The 25,574-nt window shown below is 35.0% G+C and overlaps 1 protein-coding gene across 4 annotated transcripts; it reads left to right on the top strand.

Moving 5' to 3' along the window:
* Positions 1-21,975: 21,975 nt before the first annotated feature.
* LOC117910844 (uncharacterized protein At4g26485-like) lies at positions 21,976-25,078 on the top strand. 4 transcript variants are annotated; one of them, XM_034825023.1, is made up of 5 exons: positions 21,976-22,148; positions 22,283-22,331; positions 23,676-23,846; positions 24,020-24,224; positions 24,344-25,078. In XM_034825023.1, the coding sequence occupies exons 3-5, from the start codon at positions 23,690-23,692 to the stop codon at positions 24,774-24,776; spliced, it is 795 nt and encodes a 264-aa protein (XP_034680914.1). In that variant the 5' UTR covers positions 21,976-22,148; positions 22,283-22,331; positions 23,676-23,689; the 3' UTR covers positions 24,777-25,078. The 4 variants fall into 4 exon arrangements, with proteins under 4 accessions (XP_034680914.1, XP_034680915.1, XP_034680911.1 ...); XM_034825024.1 differs by lacking the exon at positions 22,283-22,331 and having other exon boundaries at positions 23,644-23,846; XM_034825020.1 differs by lacking the exon at positions 22,283-22,331 and having other exon boundaries at positions 21,977-22,148.
* Positions 25,079-25,574: the final 496 nt, after the last annotated feature.

Raw genomic sequence — 25,574 nt, 5'->3', positions numbered from 1 at the left:
GGAAAATAGTCTCATTAAATTAGAATTTTGCATAACATGTAATAATATGCTTCAAAGATTCAAAAATACCAGTCACTAGTTAAAGAAACTTCTAGTTCTTTAATGAATATCCATATGACATTTCATGGAGTTGATGCATCATTGTTCACCCTAGGGGACCAAGTTGGTCATCTCAAATTCTTCTAGATTTGATAGAACATCAAGTATCATTCATATGGATTTGTGTGCCACTAGTGACATAATATGAGCTCATCTAGAACTTTCAATCAAGTTTTCATAAATTGATATATGTAGTATTGGCATTAATCAACTAGTGACAGTATGAGCTCTTCCGGAGCTTTCAATCAAGTTTCTATAAATTGATATATGTGGTAATGACATCAATTATTACATATTATACAATTAATGAAACAAACATATTAGAATATACTTATTAAGCAATCAATTTTATGTGCAAATAAAACATAAACATTTTTTGTATTATCATAAAGTAAAATAATTACTATGTACTCAAGAAACTAACAAGGTAATATTAGCAAAAGAATAAATTTATCAGAACTTCTAGTTAAACAAAAAAAATTTAAAAGTTGTCTACATGAGTCTTACTATGAAATAATTACTAATAGAAAATTTTTGTAACTTCTGCTTATAAGAAATTTTTATATGGATTTTGGTTGTACAAAATTGAAATATCAACATTTTCAAGTTTCTGCCATAAGTACATAAAATATGGTTTATATAGCTTCTGGCTATGAAAACCTTTTCTGTATAGTTTTTACTATACATTTTATTTTATCATAACATAAATGTATAAATTTGTACATAATTTCAAGTTATGAAATATTTATTGTATAGCTTTTGGCTATAAAATTTAGTGTTTTTTTTTAATAATTCATGGTTACACAATACAATTAATTGAAATTAAAAGTTAATATCTTTCATAATTTTGGGTTATGATTATTTTTTCAAAATAAGAAAATATACAAATTTGTACATAACTTCAGGTTAAGAACTATTTTTTTTTATTGTAAATTTGTGCATAACTTTAGGCTATGAACTATTCATTGTGTAGATTTGTACATAATTTCAGGTTATAAACTATTCATTTTATAGTTTTTGGCTGTATAATGTTGTTTTGTATAACTTCTAGTTATACCTTATAATTTAAAACATATAATTATAAATCATATACATAACTTTTGGCTATGTATTTATAATTTTGTAATTTATCCTATAACTTCTGGTTATAAGGATTGCACATATTTTTCATAACTTTTGGTTATTATTATTATTTTTTTCATGATTTTTGACTAGAAAGAAAAACATATTCTCTAAGTAATATTTGTGCATATTTATGTATTCAAATAAAATCAACGAAATAAAAAATCAAAGGGTAATTTTATCACACATATAAATAAAATGGAAAAATCATAATATAAGTTTTTGAGATACCTTTTTGTGAGAAAGAAAGAGAGAGAAGTCTTTCTATTTCTTTTGTAGAGACTATTCGTGTTGATAACGTATTATAACAAAGTCGAAGAAGAAGAAAAAAATAAGAAAGAGAGGATGGAATGTACGGGAAAAATTGAATAGATTTTCATTTGGGGTCCCTCCAATTTATAAGGAGTTACAAAATATATATATGGAGTTACAAAAGATATATATGGATGATCATCCATAAGTTATTATAGTGGTACATAATCTCAATTTTATAACAGACTTGCATTTTTCGCTTGTGTTCCCACTTGATGGCAAGAATTACTTTTTATTTGTGAAAATTTGATTTTTTTTTAAATGTTTTGGAGTTGCTATTTATTTATTTTTATTTTTTTTTAAGGGAAAAAAAAAAGAAGAAAAACCTTAAGCATGACTCCTAAAAATGAAAAATAGGTTTGTGAAAAACCAAGTCTGGGTTTGGGGGTCAAGTTACCTATTGAGAAGGTACAACAATAAATTGTAACACCTCTCTAAACCCTAAACATACGTCTCTATTAATCAGTTAAGACAAGTATGACAATTAATTGAAAAATCAATGGATATCAAAGATCAAGATATAGAATAAAACAGATCATGTATGATCATAAATGAACAAGATAAAGATGAGAGTGTACCTTAATAGCGATCCTAACGTCTCATGGGAAACAGGGTTAATATGCAATGACCAGTATAAGATATACTGGATATTGGGCATAGCAATTGGAACCAAGAATGTCATGGATATTGGGTCCCACCACTGTCCAATTTATTTTACATGAGTTAATTCTCTAAAATTCCATCTTCCTAATGATCATGGAGGAAGGATCATAGGAATTTAGATAAATTCTATTATTTTTGGAATTAGAGAATTTATTCATGTTTATTAAAAAAATTGAGAAAATAAAAAGATTATCTAAAATAAAAGAAAATAAGAAAAGGTGCCCGCCAGAAAGAAATTTGGCAGCAAAATTTATTAAAATGATTTTAGAGACCTAAATTAAAAAAAGTCTTAAGGAAAAAGTTAAAGAAATTTAAATAATTTGAAAACTAGAATTTTGAAACCGATTATTGAAAGCAAGCAAGAGGAAAAGAGGAAGGAGTCATGCGTGCTTTAGGGTAGCCATGCAAGCATGCAGAAGTGGGCCAGGGGGTGCCAAGGTGACTACTCTGTTGGTGTGGATGGTTGCATGAAAAGGCCTTCCATGAAGTAGGTTCCATTAAGTGCATACAGTCAAGACCTGGCACTCTTTCAGAAGTTGAGAAAGCATGCCAAACTAAATCCTTTACCGTGCCCACTGCCCGTTTACAACTCTCGTCTTCTGACATTTGAATCTTTCTTTCCACCTTTAATTAAGTGATGGCTCTCACTGGGGCTGGTGTTTTCATTGGCCTCAGCTGTAATTACCTCCAGGTCACTTCCTGTTAAGCAATCGGCACCTCCATTTTGAACCAGGCCATCTTAATAGAATCCACGTCACCAATCCCACTTATAAGTCCGATATATCCTTCCTCTGCTGCAAATTGCTATAGATTTCAGAGGCATAGAGGCTACTTAAGAGGATCCTTGTCATTGAAATCAATATCCTTTACATCTGGATTGCTTGATGTGGTCAGCTTTCCATTAAAGCTATCCTTTTCTGCTTCATTTGAAGAGCTGTGGAGTTGCGAAGCAATTTTGGAACAGTGCTTTTCAAGCTGATTATCAGCTATGCCACATTTCCTTAAGGTAAGTCCTGAAGTTCACCGGGAAGGTGAATTCTCATCCATAGTTGGACGTATAACTTCCTGCTTTTCTTCTTCTTGAACCACTGTTGCCTCTAGATCAGTTGGAAGGAGAGACACTTCTACAGTAACAGAAGGAGCCACCTCGGGTAGCATCAGCAAACCTTTCCTAGCCTGCTTGCTGTTCCTTTTCTTAATTTTAGTAACATTGATGTAGTTCACCATAAGCCATGGCTTCTTAGGAAAGTAATAGCATCATCACACCCACTTGCCACTTGCCAGTTCTGTCCATGCTTGCGCCATTGGCATCCCTCAGCGATCATGGGAGCCTCTGATCGGGCACGAACTGAGATACGGGCTTTCCTCATTGTGGCCTCTGTGGGCTGAGCAACAATCTTGAGAGGATTCAATTTGAAAGCCTTATTCTGGACCCAACCTTGTGGTTCTTCTCATCAAATTTTCTCTGACAGTCTCATGCTCCTGGAGGTTTTCGGCTCCACGATCCCATGCAGGTGCACAATGTTGAAACCCATCTTTAACCCAACCTAACAGTTTTGGTGTCCTATTGGAAGCACGACATCTGAAGGGCATGTCGCCAGCACCTGCTTCATTTTGCTGGTCCTATCATCTATTTTTCTTCTTAATTTCCTTTAGCAATCCACCTTGCTTTCCTAGACCCTTTTCAGTTGGCTCAACCTTGGCTTCTTCAGTTTTCTGATGACGAGACCCCAAATGGATGGAGATCAGGTGAGTCTAAACTGCACTCCAGAGATGGAGCAACAATCCCAGGAACATCTTCTTTGCCAAACTACTGAATAATCTGCTTGTGCAGACTGCCTCATTTTCTGAACATGAGTTTATTCCTATTAAAGCCCTCTCGCCATTGACGGAAATCTCCATGCAGCTGACGCTACTGGAGAAAGGAAGTTGCGCTAAAAATAATGATCCCATTAAGAGTGAAGGTACTGAGATTATGAGAATTTTTGTTCCGAGTTGTCCCGGGTTTGAACATCACCAACATGTCAAACAGTGATCAATGTTGTGTGGGAATGAGGAGTGATTGGTGGGCATGATGATGTGGGATAAGCTGATAGTGGTGGGTATGGTGTAGGAGATAAGTCGAAGGTGGTGGGTATGAAGGATAGGGAGATGGTTAACTTGTCCTGAGGTTTTAGGCATGGAGTTGTTTGGCTTGAGATTTAGATTTGATAGAGGAAGGGTCTTGATGGAGGGTTTTGCAAAGGCTTTGGGTGGCCATGCATTGGGATTCCCTACGTGCATGGTGGGAAAGGAATTGGCAAGGAGCACTCAAAACAAACTGAGGTTCAGAATCACGTTGCTCAAGCTCTCTGGAAATGGTTTATTCTCCTCTCAAACTTCATTAGTGTAGCACTGAACATGGATATTTCACTAACCAACTGATAATTACGTTGATAGAAGTCTACTTGCATCTCAGTTCGTTCACAAATGGTTTGTATTGAGAATCTTGAACTTCTCTATTGGCTTGAATTCATTGACACGTTCATCTGGGACCCACGCAATTTCCAAGAGCTGAACCTTCAGGTAGAAAATCTATGCTGAGAAGCCTTTGCTGATCCTTGCCAAGTTGAATTTCCAGAATAGAACTTCTGGGTATTTCTAGAAGATTGTGAACTTGAGTAATGACCAGCAGTTAGCACATGTCTCTTGTAACTCTTATTTGTTGGATCCAATACTTATGTACTTAACCCGACTTCCATCCCCATTAGGAAAAATTACCCGCCTGTTGCACCACAACTATCCAGAAAGCACCACTCCAAAATCAAGAGGCTCAACTATGCTGCTGGTCCTTGCACAATCTGAGCAACGTGAGGTCTCTTCTGGCGAAGTATCTATCCAGATTATTTTGACTGCAAGATGGGTTTCCCGCAATAGTTCTTGCCTTGTCTATTAACTTTGAGCTGGCGGCCAATCCTATCTTTTCATGGTTATCCTCACCATTAGATTTTCCACCGACATTTGGTAGCGGATGCTATGGTTCAAAGTTGTAGTATCGGTCATTGACTTGGAGGGTCCCAAGGCGTATCGGTCTCGATGCATCGGTTTGGTACGAACGATACGTAAAATAAGCTAATTAGAAAATGCAAAAAATTATAAAAATATTATGTAAATCATCAGAAAAATATATACAATTAAATAAGCTCAAAAAATTAATAAAATAAAATTGTCTCACATTTAGCATTATTTAAATAGTTATAAAGTATCTACTCAAAGTTATTTATAATAATGTTAATAATAGAAAATTATTTTATTTAAAAAATAATAACATTTTTACTAACAAACACACAATACAATAATCAATTCCATGTTGAATGACGAGGGGGTTCAAAATCATCATCATCAATCCTACAATGAGTATACAAATTGGGATCGTAATTCACGTAGTGAGGATATGGTTGAAAGAGTTGTCCATAACTTGAATATGTTGGTTGAGATAATCCATAATCACTAGCTCGTGTTCCAATATTTAAATATTCATCTGGATGCATCCTTGGAAATTAATCAAAATCATTTCTACTAAAAGTACTGGAAGACCTATCATGGTCTCTAAAGTTGTGATATGATCTATCATCTACTCCTCTGAAATACGACCTTGATCTAATACCAAATTCTGTAAGTGCTCATCAATACAATGATAATTTGATCTATGATAATCATGCCTACTAGAACAATCATCATTATTGGGAAATGTAGCTAGCCTTTCCAAATGCTTTTGCTATTCCCATATCCCTGGTCAATATCCATGATCTATATCTTATGTGTCATAGTAATTTTCATCTCCTTGTGCCCATGACATGCCAGGATCCACTTGACTAACATAACCACCACCATCTCCTCCAGTAACCTCACCAGTGGCACCAACTCCTCTACTGCCCCCACCAGTGCCAACCCCCACCCCCTACTGCCCCCATTATCACCATCATTACTACTAGAACTTGAACAAATTCTTCTAGGAGCCTTACCTTTACGACGAGAATCAATATCTCTTTCTTGTGTAGCATTGATTGTACGCCAACTAACTCTACGATTTGTGGCAACATCATCTTCATGAATTCTTTCTCTACTTTCTTCATTAGGGGGAAGACCTTTATCCTACCAATCCAAATTATCAGATGATAAAATTGTTAGGATAGAGCCCTTAAAAGCATGACATGATATAATAAAATTGGAATTCATTATTTATTTAATGATGTTCTAGTTTCACTTTTATCCATCCTTATTCCATGTATTATACTTTATGAGCATTCTTGCTTGCATCTTTTGAATTGTACGTGACTTAGGTGTATTAAGAGTTGCACAGAAGATTTAAGTCATGGGTTCCTTGCAAATATATGACTTGTTCATAGTCGGTTCATGGGCTTGGTCAACTCATTAGAGGTTGTAGTGCACCACCTCCTAATTGGAGGGATGGTTGGTCTTGGGCATGGCTATTGGGATGAGTTTCCCATGGTGAGTACACTAGTGTGTATGGTGAGTATACTAATGTGTATGGTGAGTACAATAGTGTGTATGGTTGCACATTGGATAGGACCTATGATGAGTTATGACTTAACACTATCAACTAGTCATGATTCCACCAAGCTACTTCATTGTATTGTCTCTCAACCTTAAGAGAATATTGAACTTGTGTTGAAATTAGCAGTGGTTTTGACCTATGGGTGAGATGGTAAGTTGATCATATATTCCCTATAGATTAGGTCACTATTGATGGAAGTTGGCAATAATAGGTATTCTCAATATAGGCATCATGATATATCTTAAGACTGAAATAGTGTGTCCTTTTGGGTGATCCTAAGGAGGTGTGTTCATAGAAACTATGGTCATAGTAGTTCCTTAAGTGGAACTTGACATAGGCTCCTTGAGAGCTAAAATGTGTCAATTGAACACACAATAGGAGAATTTGTAACTCAAGGGTGGTAGAGGTAGTCTTGAAAGGATAATATCTTTCAACTTATTAGACTACGGACACCAGTTTAAGGGGAGATTGAACACAATGGATAGTAGGTCATGGACCCGATCACTTGGTGTCTCGTTGTTATTTACATAAGATACTAGAGTTTAGTTGATTCTCTATAGTGGGATGTTGAATTAACTTTAGAATTGGATTATGAGGGAGCTAGTATTTCTATGGGTCCCAATGGTCCCCGTTTTGAGCTCATATACCTTGTTAGCACGGATTATGAGGGTCGGATTGGCTCTAAGTTCACTTTTGTGCATAAAGGCGTTTTGGTAATTATATAAGGTAGCATAGGGGTAAGTGAATAAGGTATTTGGATTGGGCTAACTGATTAATCAGTAGGCCATATTGGGTTAATTAATTAATTATAACCCATTTTGGGCTGGATTAAGTGACCCAAGCCCATGTGGGCTCAAGTCACTTAAGCCCACTTAGGAACCCTATAAATACCCCCTAAGGGTTAGGATTTCCATAGTTTTTGTCTTCCACCATCCAGAGAGATTGAGAGCCATAGCATCCACCATTTTTTCCTCCCCATCGGAAGTGTGTCAAGATCAAGATTTGAGTCATCGGGCGGAAAACTTCTGGTTTATGAGACTTCTGTAATTTCAATCTTCATCTTCACCATGCGGATTTGATTTGGGAACATTTGAATCTGAGGTATGGTTTTCGTTAGCACTTTCTAAATCCTTTTAAAGTATAAAAATATTATTTTTCCGTTGTGCATAGGATTTAGAAAAAACCTAGGTGTGGACCCCACATTTTGCACGATTCGTTCCCACTCAATGACACGACTCGTCTTTTTATTAGTGAAAATTTTATTTATTTATTTATTTTTAAAAAGACTTGGAGTCGCCACTTATTTTTGTTTTAATTTTTAGGGAAAATAAAATAAGAAAGAAAAACCCTAAGTGTGACTCTTAAAAGGAAAAGATGGTTTGTGAAAACTAAATCTGGGTCTAGGGGTTAGGTTATTTATTGGGAAGGTACGACGACGAGCCATAGCACCCCTCTAAGCCCTTAAAAAAAGGGGTCTTTACTAAATAAGATGAGGATAGTGTAGCAATTGATAAGGAAATCAATGGATGTCAAGGAATAATCATACAATGGAAACAAGTTATGCATGGAGAATAAATAAACAAAGTTGGAGTAGGAGTGTACCTTAGTAGCAAGTGATAATGTTCTATCATGGAAATAGGGTTAACTCAAGTATAAAATAATCACATGCATATCAAAGAGTAGGGCAGAGATCAGACACTGTTCACCAAGCATAACAATTAATAATCAAAGGAGAACACTCATATGTGGGGCCTTCACCAGAGCCTAATTGATTTTGCATGAATTGATTTCACAAATTCTATTATTTTGGAATTATGAAAATTGCATTCATGCTTATTAAAAGTGTGAAAATAAAAAATTATTTGAAAATCAAAGAAAAATTTGTGAAAGTGCATGCTAGAGAGAAAATGGCAGCAAATGTTTATTAAAAATGGATTTTTAGTGACCTAAAACCCTCGAGAAGGATGAAAAAATGAGGACTTAAAATTATTTGAAAACTGTACTTTCGAATGTCAAAGTTTGAAAGCAAAAGATGAAGAATGAAGAGGATGAGGGCACGTGAGTTCTAAGGGTGGTGCATTGGAGGGTGGCCGGAGCTTTTATGCATATGGGAGGAGGACACGCCAAAATTCTTCCAGTTAGGGTTCAGGATGCCTTATAAGGCCGGGACCTTGAATTCATTGGTTGATTTGGGCTAAGACATTGTAACATTCATAACAGAGATCCTTCTGACACTACATTTGAGTCTACCTGTTTCAATTTCTGCAGCTTGAGGGTTTTCGTGCTTTTCACTGAACTTCACATTGCTACAACTGAATCCACACATGAAAGGGTACTCTGAAATTTTGAAGTGCTCCTGCTCAGAACTTATGACTACCAGCTTTGCCACTTGTGAAGATTCTCGTGCTACTATTGACCTGTTGCCTACCATTTGCTTGCATTATTTTCTGTTTCATTAGTAAGTTACCAGCATCTGAAAGTGAGCCAATGCATCTTCGCTTTGAAGGAAGGCCTTAGTTCTTAACATCTCTATTTTATTCATCCTTAATTTTCTACTGATTGCCTTGAGTTACTCGGTTCCAGTATGCTCATTTGGGCTGCCATCGTGACCTAGTTGTGGATTCTCAATGGAAGCTGCAACTTTGGCTAAAGAGACTAGGCCGTATTGTGAGATATTTTCCTTGTTGCAATCATAAGTTCCATTAGAAAGGTCGCACCTAAGCCCTTGATGAGAAGCACCGCTTTGTTTCCTCGATTGTGGATTCTTCAGTTTTAGATTGCTTTGGTTATATGATTGGCCTGGAAGGTGGTTGTTGTTACCATTAAGCTGCTTAAATCAAACCACGTGCCCATAACATTCAACAGATCGCCAAAAAGACAAATATCAGCATCTAATTAGCTGAACATTAGAAGTTTAGCAAGTTAACCCAAGAACGCAAATTCCTTGGGATCTTGGTGATTGAGCTTCCTCTACATTATTCTCCCACTATGACAAAGTGACAACACTGAATTTCTTCAAACTGGTTTGAGGCAGGTTGATGGGTTTTGGGTTTGAGGGTAAGTGAAAACACATGCATGGGGAGTTGCACTAAAGGTGGCTAAGCAATGCAAAAGTTGCATGCACGTAGGGGGTGGATAGAAAGGAAGCTCGTAGGAAATGAGTGGTGGAGGATGGGAAGGTGGTAAGTATGAAGAAAGGAATAAGTTGAAGGTGGTAGGCATGGTGATGGGTATGGTGGGTATGAATGATGGGAAGGTGGTGAGCTTGAATGGGACAAGCTATCAGTTATGGGTATGAAGGATGGGGATATGAGTGGTGGAGAAGGGGGTTTAGACCATAATTGCTATTTGGGTTTGTCCATGAGTGAAGCTGAAGGTGGTAGGTATGAGGAAAAGGGATAATTTTCTACAGTCCGGAGTAGGGACATGATTCCTCAGTATCAAAGCCACCACTATTCGTGAGGAGAAAAACAAGCATGGTTCATGAGCTGCTGATGACCCCAACAAAACATGAATTTCCTGTGAGAAAGCATAAACTTCAAGAATACTCTCAATGAACCCTTCAGGAAATAAGATGACACTATGATACTCGTTTTCCTCATCCAATGCACTTTTCTTTAATGCCCACTAGGATACATTTCCATGTCTTAAATCTTAATAAGGGTCATTCCTTAAAGGCTCTTCAAAAATCTCTTATTGTCCAAAGTCATGCTAAAGAAACCTTTCTCCGGAACACCTTAATGATTATAAACTGGAAGCATGTACCAACATCTCCACCCCCGATCACCAGTTTGCAAACATAAATTCCCTCAAGGAACACCTTGGTGGGCTTCACATTTCCATGGATGATTGAAGTCTTGTTGGAGCGGGAGAAGATAAAGGCAAAACATATCTCTCTGTTTTCACTCTCCCCTCTCCTCTATTTTCACAAAATGAAAGTTGCCTTGAAGATTCTATGTCAAATCTTCTATGAATGCTCTCTAGTATTGGGATAGAGACAACACTAAACTTAACACCAAAATCAAAAGTAGAGTGAAGATTTGCTTCATTCATACTACTAGCTCGGCCATCACTCCATCCACATGTACTACGAGAACATCTTCACATTTGAGGAATCCCTTCCTGGTACACAAGAATCACCCAAGTTAGCCCCAGCAACCTCGAATTTCTATATCAACACCCTCAACTTGTCTAAATCACCACTTTCATCTTCTGGTTTGTCCAAATGATCTAGGATTGTGGGGAACCTCCTAGTAGCTGCTGGAATATGCTCCTTTACATGGGCAGAAGAAAAATTTTGAGAAATATATAACTTATCCAGAACTTTGGGCCCATTGATACATGCCCTGCAATAGAACCTGAATGTACCACCTCTTGACCAATCCATCTGAGCGGAATCTACAATGCCACCATTTGAAGCACTCTGATGAGAAAACCGCCCATTCGACAAACAACTCCAACCTCATCGATATCTTTCCACACCCATTAAGTTTAGGTGGCTCTGTCAATTGTACCTTCTTCTACTAGAAGAACCAGATTCCCAACTAATGATACCGACTCAATCCAACCACTAGGAAGGAGAACTTTGCTCTTTGATAACATGTTTCGGCCTGAGGGCATGTACCTTTGCAGGAGTTCATAACTAGACCCGGGTCCTTTTTCCATAGGACCCCTACATTCGGATAAAAGCCAAGTACAAAGGAAAACCACAACAAGAGAACACCCGAGAAGCAAGGCATCACAAACTAAAGAATCATAAAACTAAGTCCTATCTCATATTGAAATCAATGGGTTTATGAACAAGTGAGGAACCCAGGCGGACATAGGACCAAAAACATGATCTAGGCATAGCACAGGACAACTAAAGTAAGGCTAAACCACACTTATACAAAGCCACAGAAAGAGTGACATGAATCATTTAAGCACAATCACAGTAATCCAGAGAAACAACAGCAATGAACACATAACCAATAATATCCATGTCTAAGCAACGAATGAGAGCCAGAAACATCAAGAAATGTAGGAAGAGCAAAAGTAATGAGGAAGAAAAGCAAGAAATATACAGTGCTCATACCTGGGAGGTTCTTCTTCTACAAGGACCAGCAAGAGGATACACCATGTCTCATCCAGTTCTACTTCATCTTTTCTGTTCTTTTATTACCCTTCTAGCTCTCACTAAAACCTAGAATATCATAAAGCTCTCCTCTCTGTTTTTTCATTCTCTCATTTCACTCTCACCTCTCCAATGTTTTTATCAAATGAAACTTAGGCAAATCACTTCAAAATTGGCATATTAATTTACCTAAAGACCTTGCCGAAGTGGTAGAAGAGAAAATAACCGAAAAAGATAGGTTTTCGAGCAAAAAATGGTGAACCAATCGAGGTACAGGCCAACCGGCTCAACCGTCTAGGGGTACCGGTCGACCGGATCCCTCTTCTCTGTTGAAGTCTGGTCGAGATGAACAAAAAACACACTCTCTCTCTTCCAGTAGCCTTTCCTTCTCGGTCGAGGTATTTTCCTTCCCGATCGACCTCTGGTCGAGGTCCGATCAAGGGTAACAATCACCTGCCAAGCATTAAATGCTCAAACGACTAGTGAACCGATCAACCCCTAGCTTGATTGGTTGAGGCTGTTTTTTGGTTTTCTTGGCTCCCGAGGTTAGAAACCTATAAATAGAGAACAACTACATTTATTTGTCTACCCACTTGTTCTTACCTTAAAAGCTCTCACTCCTTTCTTAGTGCATTAAATCTTCATTTGCATATCCTTTAGTGCACCTTTGTGATTCATCCTAGCCTTGAGTTGTATTTGAGCTTTTATTGAGCTAGGTTGAGAGATTCATACCTGTTAATTGAGTGTTAAAGCCTTCAAGAGAGTTGAAACTTGAAGAAATTGTGTAAAAGCCCATTAGAGCCAGAATCCAAGTGTAAAGGTGATTAGAAGCTTGGTTGAAGCTTTAAGTTAGTGGAACCCTCACTCGGTTAGGAGCTTGAGGAGAGTGGATGTTGGCAAGGAAGTGTTGAACCACTAGAAAATCTGAGTTTGATTTCTCTAACTCTATATCTTTATATTTGCTTTTCTTATGCTTAAATTTGTTGTGTTTGAAAAAGAATTTTTTAAAAACCCAATTCACCCCCCTCTTGGGTGTTTTGCTCATTTAAGATTGGCTTTTATTTTCTCAACAAGAATATGTAATCCAATTTTTAATGGGGTTAAATGATTCTTATGCCCAGACCCTAGGTCAAATTTTGATAATGAAGCCTCTTCCACCTCTTATGAAAGTTTTTGTATTTGTGATTCAAGAAGAGCGACAATGGAATATCAATTATGGATGAGTCATCTTTTGGGGATCCTCTAGTTCTAGGTGATTCCAAATCAACTTCAGAAAATGCTCATACTGGTAGTGATCCTTCTAAAGGAAAGCAATATCACCCTTAGTGTGTCCATTGTGGTCTTCAAGGACATTCAATTGACAAGTGCTTCAAGCTTGGATACCCACCTTGATCAAAGAATTCAATGGATCAAGTTCAAGCCCATCAAATCACTTCCATTGTATTCGATGATACAAGCTCTACTTCATCATATGCGATATGAGGTGCTCTTTTCTTTAGCCAATGTCAATAACTTGTTGCTTTGCTGACTTCACTGTTGCATCGAAGCACGACATCTACTTCGGAATCGTAAGAGCAGGGAGCCCCTTTAGTCTCAAATTTCTTTGGTAAATATTCTCTCTCATCTTCCTTTAACATTGGTGCTACACATCACATGTGCACTTCCTTTCACCTATTTTAAACCTTTCTTTCTTCACAAAATTCTAATGTCACTTTGTCGAATGGTCACTCTATTCTTATTACTTGAATTGGGTCTATTGAGTTCTTTAGTGATCTTGTTATTGATAATGTTCTATATGTGCCTCAATTTCACCACTGCTTGGTGCACTTTCTCTCTGAATCTTGTCTTATTCAGGATTGTAAGCAAAGGAAGATGATTAGGATAGCCACTTCGGAAACGTCTATATCTTGGATCCTACCAACATTTTTCCTATGGTTTCCCACATCTCAGCTATTTGTAATAATCCCACAAGGTCTGATCATCAACTTTGACATAACTGTTTAGGACACCCTTCTCTTGTTAGGCTTAACACTTTGAGAAATGAATTCAAACTCAAGGATTTATTTGTTCATCCTTCTCATTGTAAAGTTTGTCATTTGGCAAAACAGAAACCATTACCATTTGATGTTTCTAATAGAGTTACACATTCTCCTTTTGAGTTGATTCGTCTTGATATTTGGGGACCTTTTCATCATCTTACACATGAAGGATACTGTTATCTTCTTACTATTGTGGATGATTTTTCGCATTTTACTCAGGTTTATTTGTTACATGCCAAATTTGATGTCATTAGCATTTTTCCTGATTTTTTTCAAGTTGATTCAAACTCAATTTGGTGTGGATATCAAATTTTTCATAATGATAATGCATCTGAGTTATCTTTTTCTGATTTTTTTTTTTTTTAGTAAGGGAGTAGTTTCTTTCCATTTGTGTGTTGATACACCTCTAAAAAAATTTGTGGTTGAACGAAAGCATCCACATCTTCTTAGTGTTGCATGTGCACTCTTGTTTCAATCTAGCATTCCATTGGAATATTGGAGTGATTGTATTCTCACTGCCACTTATCTCATTAATCGCATTCCATTTATGATTTTATCTAATAAAACACCTTTTGAGATTCTTTATAATAAGGTTCCCTTCTATTCTCATTTACATGCTTTTGGTTGTTTGTGTTATGGTTCAACTCTTGATTGTCATCGCACTAAGTTCTCTCCTAGAGCCATTCCCTTTATTTTTCTTGGTTACCCGTCTAGTTATAAAGGATATAAACTCCTGAACTTGTCAACCAATGTGTGGACCCACGTTTTTCACATGTGTCCACACTCGACGGCGAGACTCGCTTTTTATTTGGTGAAATTTTGATTTTTTTTTAAAAAGACTTGGAGTCGTCACTTATTTTTGTTTTATTTTTTAAAAGAAAAACAAAATAAGAAAGAAAACCTTAAGTGTGACTCCTTATTTGGAAAAGACGGTCTATGGAAAACCAAAGTCAGGTCTGGGGGTTAGGTTACCTATTGGAAAGGTACGATGGTGAGCTGTAACACCCCTCTAAGCCCGTATATGTACGACCTCTACTAAACAAATTAAGGGAATTGTGGCAATTAATTAATTAATTATGGATACCAAGAAAAATAATCAATGTACAAGTCATGGTGAAAATCAATATACACAAAAATAATGATGAAATCTAATTAAAATAATACACAAAATCAATAAGAAGAGAATTATGCAAAATGATTTATTGAACTAAATAAAAAAAAAAAGATAAAAAAATAGTTTTCAAGAAATTTCAAAGGATTTTATTCAAAATGATTTTGAATAAATGATTTCAATTTATTTATTTACAAAAAAAAAGAGTCAATTTATTTTCTCAATTTCATTTGTATTCAATTCTCAAGAAAGTTATTGACACTTATTGTATCAAAAGAATTTATTACAAAATTTCAATTTGGGCACAAAAATTATTTTTACTTGGTTTTACTAGAAAAGAATGAATTATTACAATTTTATTTACAAAAGTATTTCAATTTGTTTTCATTTAAGAAAAATGACTAATACAAATTATTAAAAATAAATAAATAAATAACTTTATTTGCAAAATAATTTTTAATTAAAAAATAATTTTGGGGAAAACTTTATTTACAAAACAATTTTTGGATAATTTTTATTAAACAAATAAATTTTTAGACAATTATTATTAAAAACAAATTTTCAAATTCTATTAAAAATAATTTTTTGGATTTTTCTAAAAGCATTTTCTAATTTTTTTATTAATAAAAAAAATCTTTTATTAAGAAGAATATTTTAAAATTATTATTTTATTAAAACATATTTACTGAATTATTCCTCTTATTTAAATAAAATTTCTTATTTGTTCGATATTTAATTTTGTACACAACAAATAAACATATACAAACAAATATTTACAAAAACTAATAAAAATAGGTAATAAAATGTGTACCCCAATAAGCTTACAACATGTTGAATGTCTTTCTATAGTTTTTTTATTCTCACTTTCTTCCATGATATTTCGTGCTCCGCGTGTCATAAATCCGTCTCAATCGACAGAATTACAAAATGAGTTCATAGAAAAACAAAAATAACCCAAAGTGTAAATATCCACAGATGTACAAAATCCCAAACAAATATTTAAATCCAAATTCAAATTTCAAATTAGTCCAATAAATTTCTCCAATTAAAATGAGCCCAAATTACTATAGGCCCTAGCCCAAAATATCCAAATTAATAACCAAAAATACAAACACAATCAACCAAACTAAAATTGGATAAATTAAAATAAAATTTACAAGGCCTAAATTTAATATTTCATAATCCAAGCCTAATTTAATATACACCACAATTGTCCCATGTCCAAATTAAATAGTTCAAATTGGCTAAGCTCATATCAAATATTCAAGTCATCCAACAAATCTCACTCACATTGTGGGCCCAAAATTCATATCAATTAATAAGCCCACATTAATAATACACATGGCCAAAGGAAATAATATTATCTCAAGCCCAATCCAATAAACCTAAACCAATAACCAATAGGCCCAAGTCCAAATCAATTACTTTGCAAACCAAATAAATAAATAAAGATAAAAAAATGAAAATAAAATAAAGTAAAAAGAAAATTTGGCCATTTTTTTTAAGAACTATGGATGGTCAGATTGTTAGCCGGCAATGGCGGGCGGTGGCTGGTGGTGATCGGCAATGGCAGTGAGGGTGGTGGATGAAAAGAAAATGGGTATGGTGAGAAGAGAGTAGAAAATAATAATAATGATGATAAAAAGAAATGAAAGAAAAGAAAATAAGAAGAAATCAAAAGAATGGTGTTTGGATGGAAAGAAAGTGAGGGAAAATGATGGAAGAAATTGAAGAAAAAAAAATCTGGGCTTCGAGTGTTTTTCTTTCTTTCTTTCTTTCTTTTTTTTTTCTTTTTTCAGTCCATTATGAGTGAGGCCCCCCAAAGAGAGAGCTGCCAATGGGAAGGAAAATGCCCAAAGAAAAATGGAAAAAGAGAAAAGAGAAAAGAGAGAAAAGAGGAAAGGGGGGTATAGGTCTCACATGGGGGTATGGGCATGAGAGAGAAAAAGTGGGTGGGGTGGTTGGGGAATTTAGGAAAAGAGAAGAGAGAGGAGAGAGAAAATAAAGAAAAAGAAAATAATAATAATAATAATAATAATAATAATAATAATAATACTAAAATATAATAATAATAATAATAATAATAATAATAATAATAATAATACTATAATAATAATAATAATAATAATAATAATAATAATAATAATAATAATAGTAATAATAATAATAGTAATAATATACAAAATAATAAAATCTAACAATGAGATGGTGAGTGGGCCAAAAATATCATATGTAATCAGGATTTTAAATCTAAGGACAAAATTGGGCTCAAAATTAATTTAAAAATAAAATTAAGACAAATTTTGGGGTCTACACAATGCCATTTACATTAGTCAAGAAGTTATCTTTCATAAATTTATATTTTTTTCTAGTCCACCAATTCCACCCTCACTTCTACAAATTTTTTGTTTGAGATTGTGCTTCCATTTTCATTTCCTTATACTTTTCATCAACCTTTTTCACCATTTCATGACCTTAGCCTTATTTCTCCTTCTCTTGAACCTCCCACACTTTCTCCATCTCATTCTCACCCTATCTGCATGACCTGACCTCCCTCATATCTCAAGGATTTCCACTGCTATTCTACTATTTCTCACTCTTCCTTTCTTATTTTTTTCATTCTCCGATGTTCTTGGATATGCTAAACTCTCTTCATCTCATTGTGCTCTCATCAATGCCATTTCTTCTCATGTTGAGTCCATTTCCTTTTCACAAGCTATTGCTATTCCCAAGTGGCACCAAGCAATGCAAAATGAACTTCAGGCTCTTAAACAGAATGAAACTTGGTCTCTCACTACTCTCCCACCTAGTAAACATCTTGTGGGCTGAAAATGGGTATATAAGCTCAAATTCCGAGTTGATGGCTCTCTTAAGCAACACAAAGCAAGTTACCAAGTGTTATACTCAGCAAAAGGCTGTTGATTATCTTGATACTTTCTTTCTCGTGGCAAAGTTAGTCATAATTAAGATTTTTTTAGCATTGGTTGCCCTTAATGGTTGATTTATAGTTCAATTAGATGTAAACAATGTTTTTTTTCACGGCGACCTAACTAAGGAGGTTTATATGCGCTTACCTCTTAGATATCACTGTGAAGGAGAGCAACTAACATATAACATTGTTTTTCAATCACATAAATCAATCTATGGGCTTAAACAAGCCTCTAGACAATGGTTTGCCTGATTTTCAAGTGTGTTATTGGAAGAAGGGTTCACTCAATCTACTACAGATCACTCCTTATTCATAAAACAGGAAGGTAATTCCTTTCTTACATTACTAGTATATGCTGATGACATTGTCATCATTAGTAATAACACAAAATCAATTGAAGATCTCAAAACATTTCTTGATGGTGGATTCAAATTCAAGGATCTTGGACAACTCCAGTATTTTTTTTTTTTTTTTTTTTTTTTTTTGGCCTTAAGGTTGCTAGGTTGAGTAAAGGGATTTTAGTTAGCCAAAAGCATTATGCCCTTCAGATATTGTCTGACACAGGGTTCTTGGCTTGTAAACCTGCAATCACGCCTATGGAAGCTAATGTTAAGTTTTCACAAGATGATGGGGAATTTCTTGAAGACCTAGGATTGTATAGACGACTGATTGGTAAGCTTGTTTACCTCACAATCACTTGACCCGATCTCTCATACTCAATTAACCATCTTAGCTAGTTCCTTGTCAATCCAAGATCTAGTCATCTTCAAGTTGTTTACCAAGTTCTGCAATATATCAAAGGATCGATTGGATAGGGTCTATACTTTCCTTCATCTTCAACAACTCAACTCAAGGGCTTTGTCGATGTGAATTGGGGATCTTGTAAGGATTCAAGACGATCTATTAGTAGATTTTGCTTCTTTCTTGGGAACTCTCTAGTTTCATGGAAATCTAAGAAGCAAAATACAGTATCACGATCATCAGATGAGGCCGAATATAGAGCAATGGAAAATGTGACTTGTGAACTTGTGTGGTTTTTATCGCTTTTTCGAGACTTTGGCATTCAACACAAGCAACCAGCGATTTTATACTATGATAATGAAGCAACCCTCCACATTGCAGCCAATCTAGTGTTTCATGAGTGGACCAAGCATATTGAGATAGATTTTCATCTTATTCGAGAAAGATACAAGCAGGTTGTCTCAAAACACTCCATGTCTTTTCTCAAAACCAGATTTTATATCTTCTCACCAAGCCACTTTTTCCAAACCAGTACAAGTTTCTTCTTCACAAAATGGGAATTCACAATATTCATTCTCCATTTTGAGGGGGAATATTAGAGTAGCAGGGTATTTTTTGTAATAACTTAGTCCTTATATAACAAATTACCCTTTGTGATTTTTTTTTCATTTTTTTACATAGAGTTGTATAGTTGATTAAGCGAAAGTTCCAAAACTCATATAGCTCATTTTGTACTCTGTATATTTCTATGTTTCAATCAATAAGAAGTTGAGTTATTTTCTCCTCTCTTGAGTCTTCATTTTTCTCTATTTTTTGGTTGAAACAAATAATGTTAACTATGAAAAACAATATGTTATTTTAAATAAATTAAGATAGAAACTTTGGAACAATTCTTCAAGTTGCAAATATTTATCCATTTTGTCATCTACCCAAATGACGCCATAGTCTACATTAGAAGTTGAATTTGGGGGATTTATCTAAAAATGAAGCTAAGATGTTATACATGTATTGAAATATGTGGTGTAAAAAAGAAATCAAGCAAATAGCTAGGGTGATTGATAAGTTGGCAAGGTTGTGTAGACTTATCATGTTTGTTGTTTGTTTTAACAATGACTTCCCAAATTAGTAAAGCTTAGATGGGATAACTTATTTGTAGTTTTTGACTCACATTAGGAAAAAATAAATACAAGAAAAATGTTAGGATATTAATTTAGTAATTCTTGAACTTTCAATTTCGATAATTGAAAATGTATTATGAAATTTAGGTCACTAATTAAGATAAAAATTGTTAGCCCAAGGGTTCTCCTAATCATGTTTTGATGATAACAAACCATGGTTAAGTTACTAATTGGTTTGAATTATAAAGAATTTCAGGTGTTGATTTGGAAATTCATCAAATGACCTAATGGATGCAAGATCAAGACTTTTGAAAGACCTTTTAATCATAGGAAACATATGTAAGATGAATGCATGGGTGCACTTAGGATTTTCATATCATTTCATGCATATTTGAAAACTCGGTTTATGCTTTAAAGTTACATTTCCATCAAAATCCGAGTTCTATCAAATGAACCTTAGGCAAAACATTTCAAAATTGGCATATTATTTTACCTAAAGACCTTGCCTAAATGCTAGAAGCAAAAAGACCATAAAAAGATAGGTTTTTAAGCCAAAAGTAGTGAACTGGTCGAGGCACTGGCCAACCGGCTCAACCAGCTAGGGTACCGATCGACCGATTACTCCTTCTTGATTGAGGTCCGGTCAAGAGATGCAAAAAATACTCTCTCTTCTAGTAGCCTTTCTTTCCCGGTCGAAAAATTTGTCTTCCCAGTCGAGGTCCGGTCAAGGGTAACAGTCACATGCCAAGCATTTAATGCTCCAATGACTAGTGAATCGGTCGACCCCCAGCTCGACTGATTGAGGCTGTTTTTTGGTTATTTGGCTCCCGATGTTAGAAACCTATAAATTGAGAACTCCACTTCATTTATGAGTAAAAGAACACCTGTATTTATTTGTTTACCTACTTGTTCTTGCTATAAAAGCTCTCGTTCTTTTCTTGGTGCATTAAATCTCCATTTTCATATTCTTTAATGCACCTTTGTGATTCATCCTAACCTTGAGTTGTATTTAAGACATTGTTGAGCTAGGTTGAGAGATTCAAACTTTTTAATTGAGTGTTAAAACGATCAAATGTGTAGAGACTTGAAGAGATTGTGTAAGAGCCTATTGGAGCCGGAATCCAAGTGTAAAAAGTGATTAGAAGTTTGGTTGAAGCTTCAAGTATGAATGGAACCCTCACTCGATTAGGAGCTTGAGTGGATGTAGGTAAGAAAGTGTCAAACCACTATAAATCTGAGTTTGGTTTCTATTTCCTTATCTCTTTATATTTGTGTTTTTTGTGCTTAATTTTATTGCGTTTAGAAAGAATTTTTTTTACTCCAATTCCACCACCCCCGAGTGTTTTTAACTATTTAGATTAGCCCTTTATTTTCTCAAAAACAAATAAGACATAAATAAAATATAAAATAATATGATCAAATTGTACACAACTCTTTTAGGCACCAATTCAGCCCAAATGAACTTGAGTTAATAATAAAGTCATTTAAAAATTAAAGCAAAAAGATGAACTCAATCTTATCTACGAAGTTTAATTCAAACAAATTTGAGTGATTTAGTGAAATGCAAATTAAAGGGAGAGAAGATGTAAATGTTGAAAAAAAAAAAAAAGATTTAAAGTATTAATCCCAAAGGAACAAGTTTGTTGTTGTAAAATGCAGACAAACTTAGAGTTTGGACAAAAAAATAAAACGGTGGAAAGAAGAAAGAAAGATGGCCAAAAATTTGCAAATGAAAATCATGGATTAGATATATCATATATGTTGAACTGCCAATGACTTTCTGTCAAAATAAGATTTAATACTATGTTAAACTATCTATTTCTTAAACTCAATCTACATCCTCTTTAACAATAAATATGGAGGTGGAGAGCTAGGACAAAGGTGGAGTAGATAGACTAGGTAGAGCACCTTTACAATGCCCACAATCTACATATGAAGTAAAACTTGTAATACCTCTCAGTTTTTTTTTGTTGGGATCAGTAAGGACAAGCTGGAAGGATCCAAACCCCAACCCCACTCCATCATTAATAAGACTCCCCCCATTTTCCATCTCTCTAATAAAGTGGTATTTTCACACATAACCTCATCAACAACAGAAAAAGAAAAAGCAGAAAAAAGGACGCTCTGGTCCTTTCTTTCTTTTCTATTCTTTTCTCTTATGGCTTAAGCTAAGCATCTTTTCTCTCTTGTTATTCTTCTTTTTCTTCTTACAAAATTTCTGGGGTTCCTTGCTTTGGGCGTCAACCTTGCCTGTCTTTCTTCCTTATTTCCTTCTCCTGAAATTTGCTTCACGTTGAGCTTATTTTAATGTGAGTTTGTGTCTGGCATTGTTTGTTTGCTCAGGTAAGTTTGAATTGCATTTTTTTTCCTATTTGTTTTGATGCTGTATTTTTCTTTCTTGGGATTCTGTTTTTCTTTTTGAAGTCTCTTTGCATTTGAGTTTTTTAGTGATAACTCGTTCTGGGTTTTGATTTCAGAGATTGGAAACTAACTTTCCCTTTGCACTGGGTTTTCTATAGATTCTGGGTATTTTCTTTCTTGAAGTGCATTTATTGTTCCAGTTTGTCTGTCGAGCTTTGATCTTCTCGATTTCGTTCTTCACTTCTCTATATGATTATCCTCGAGTGCTTCTGAGTTTTTTGTGTCCTCCTTTGTCAGTTCTCTAGTTCTCTTTTCTTGGTTCTGATTACATAGAAAACCATTGAATATATATATATAATATTTTAATAATACTTTTTTTTAAAAATATATATTTAATATGTTAAATTAAATAATAACGATAAATATAAATATACTAATATAATAAATTTTATTAAATAAAATATGCATAATATTTAACTATAAAATATATTTAAGATGAAAAGAAAATTTTTATATTTAGCTTTATCTTTATTTATTTTATTATTTTAAACTTTTACAAATTATTATATTATTTTTATACTCATCATTATATAATTATTATAAAAATAATTACGAATGTAAATATTTATATTTGTTAAATAAACTTAAATGATAAAAATTTGAAAAAAAAAAATCAATAGTTTATATATTTTATTTTATTTAAACATTTACTAAGTTTGGTTGCATAGCCTAGTGGTCCAATCATGGGATTTTTAATCCAATCCGTCGTGCCCTCAACATGCAAGAAGCTTGTTTTTCCTTATCAAATCATAAGCATGCAAGAAGTTTATTTTTCCTTACTAATATTACAAGCAATCCCAATGTTAAGATTTTGGTCAAAACAATGTTAAACGGTTCAAGGGAAATCGGACAAACCATGTTGACCGGTTCACGGGAAAACCGATCGGTTTGATGGTTGGACCGCCGGATTCGACAGTTTGACACCAGTCCTTGTAGGAGCGATTCACTTGAGTGCTGGTTTGGATGGCTCAATACCGATCCCTTGTAGAAGCGGTTCACTTGAGTCAATTGGATTGGATGACTGGTTTTTAAAATATTGATTGAAAACCCTCAAAACACAGTCCCAAGACCTTAAAATTCCCGCTGATGAGTCAATGCACAAACCACCAAAACCCCAAAATTCCATTGCCTAGTGGTTTCAAGAACTCGCCAGCCAATTCAAGAAATGAACCCCTGAATGCATCCACAAGATTTATATGTAATATGATGGGATTAATTAGAGAAGCAGTTTGGGAGAGTATCAATGTTATGTGTTCATTACCAATATCTTTGCTAATTAAATACATTAACATTATATACATAAGTATAGGTATATGAATATAGTTTTGAAGGCTTGAAGGCTTGACCTTACATATTCTGCGCATATGTGCATCCCTGAATCCTTGACGTTTGGTTTGTCTTTTTCGGGAACACGAAATCCATAAATTTTACTACCTCCCACAAACACAGTTGGAGAGGGAGATATGAAGAGAATGAAGAAGAAAGAGAGATGGATACAGCACTACAGCAGCTTTCAGAAGATACTGCTTGTGGGTGAAGGCGACTTTTCATTCTCAGCTTGTTTAGCTAGACAGTTTGGTTCTGCTGTTAACATGGTTGCCACTTCACTCGACCCTCAAGGTGTTCTTCATTCTATATGAAACTCTGTTGACATCCATTAATCTCCTCACTACTCTCTGTATTTTGTGTTTCATGCACACTGGCCGGCCTAAAGGATCATCAGTTCAGCATACTGGTTAGCTTGTGATTGCAGCCATCTAATTTGCATTTTTTTTTTTTTGGTCTTACTGCAGAGATAGTGTATGCTAAGCATTGGAGCTGTGAAACACATTTGCAAGAACTAAAAAGATTAGGATGTCGAGTTCTGCATGAAGTTGATGTGAAAGAAATGAACAGACATCCCACCTTAATAAACATGGAATTTGATGTTATCGTCTTTAACTTCCCTCATGCTGGCCATTTCCCAGGGTTATGTGAAAGAAATGTCAAACTCATCAAGTAAGTGCAGCTGCTTTTCTCAAGTGGTACAAGTAATTCTGCAGGGTCAGCAAGCTTAATTATGGTTATGATTCACTATTCATTTGTATTTATTATGTTTTCGGGTGGAAATGAATCAGGATGCACAGAGAGATTCTGGAGGCATTCTTTAAGAGTGCGAGTGATATGCTGAGCAGTGGAGGGGAAGTTCATGTCACACACAGAGATGACTATCCCTATAATATATGGAAGGTGGAGAAACTAGCCAACGGAGCGGGTCTTTATCTGAAAGAGAAAGTAGAATTCCAAAAGAAGGACTACCCTGGGTATCATAACAAGAGAGGCGGTGCTATCCATAGTAACAAAACATTCCCTCTCAAAGACTGCTATACCTTCAAATTCTCTGTTGGTACTTGGGAAAGCGAAGAAGAAGAAGATGAAGAAGATGATGACGATTATGATGACAATTCCGATGATGATGTTGATGATGATGAGGACACTACATCTAGTGGAAGTCTCGATGATGAAATTGGATGGATATTACCTGTGATGAAACGTCTGCATATTAAGTGAGTATACAACTAAGGTGCGGTTTTGGTACTCTGAAGAAAGGAAAAGCTGGTAGAATAAATATGGACCAACATTATATTAAACATTGTTGGGATTTAGCTATCCATATACATACAATTTCTATTTGATCAAGAGTATGGGCCACTGTAGAGCCCAACGCCATCACGGGCCTTAGATGATGGGGCCTAAGACTCGTGAGGCCCAATAGCCGAAGGGTATGGTCCCTAAGGCAGGAGGGTATAAATCCAAGTGTCAGTTTCTTGTATGATAACAACGATTTGAAACAAAAGGAACTTGTTCTCTCCTGTTCTCTCCCGCTCCCATCATCAGAGAGAATTCAAAGGAAAGGTGGTGCCCTCCACAGCCTTAGAAGATCCATACATCTTCAACAAAATCTAAAATGGGTTCAGATTGGTTCCCTATCCAGAGATCAAAGATCAAAAGAATGTTTTGAATGCTTGATATACATACATACATATATATATATATATATATATATATATATCATGTTTTTGTGTCTTGGGTGATAATGGAAAATAAAGAAATCTAACAAAAGCATAATATACTTTCCAGCCCCAGTTGAAAACGGACTGTTAGGAGGACTGGAATCTTGTGATTGTCAAATATTAATTAGTGTTTCATGATAAAAATTACAGTCCCATTGTGAAATTAATTCTAAAATATCGATTAGCTTAATTACAGATAATTAGTGGGTTGGACTGATCCTCCACATTGTCGAGGACTGATAGTTCTCAGAACCATCTTCTGTGAGCCTTCTTCAAAACAACCGTGTCATAACAA

This window comes from Vitis riparia, chromosome 3 (assembly GCF_004353265.1).
Source record: "Vitis riparia cultivar Riparia Gloire de Montpellier isolate 1030 chromosome 3, EGFV_Vit.rip_1.0, whole genome shotgun sequence".
NCBI lineage: Eukaryota > Viridiplantae > Streptophyta > Magnoliopsida > Vitales > Vitaceae > Vitis > Vitis riparia.
The sequence above is the reverse complement of the archived record's forward strand: the minus strand, read 5'-3'. Positions and strand labels throughout refer to the sequence as shown.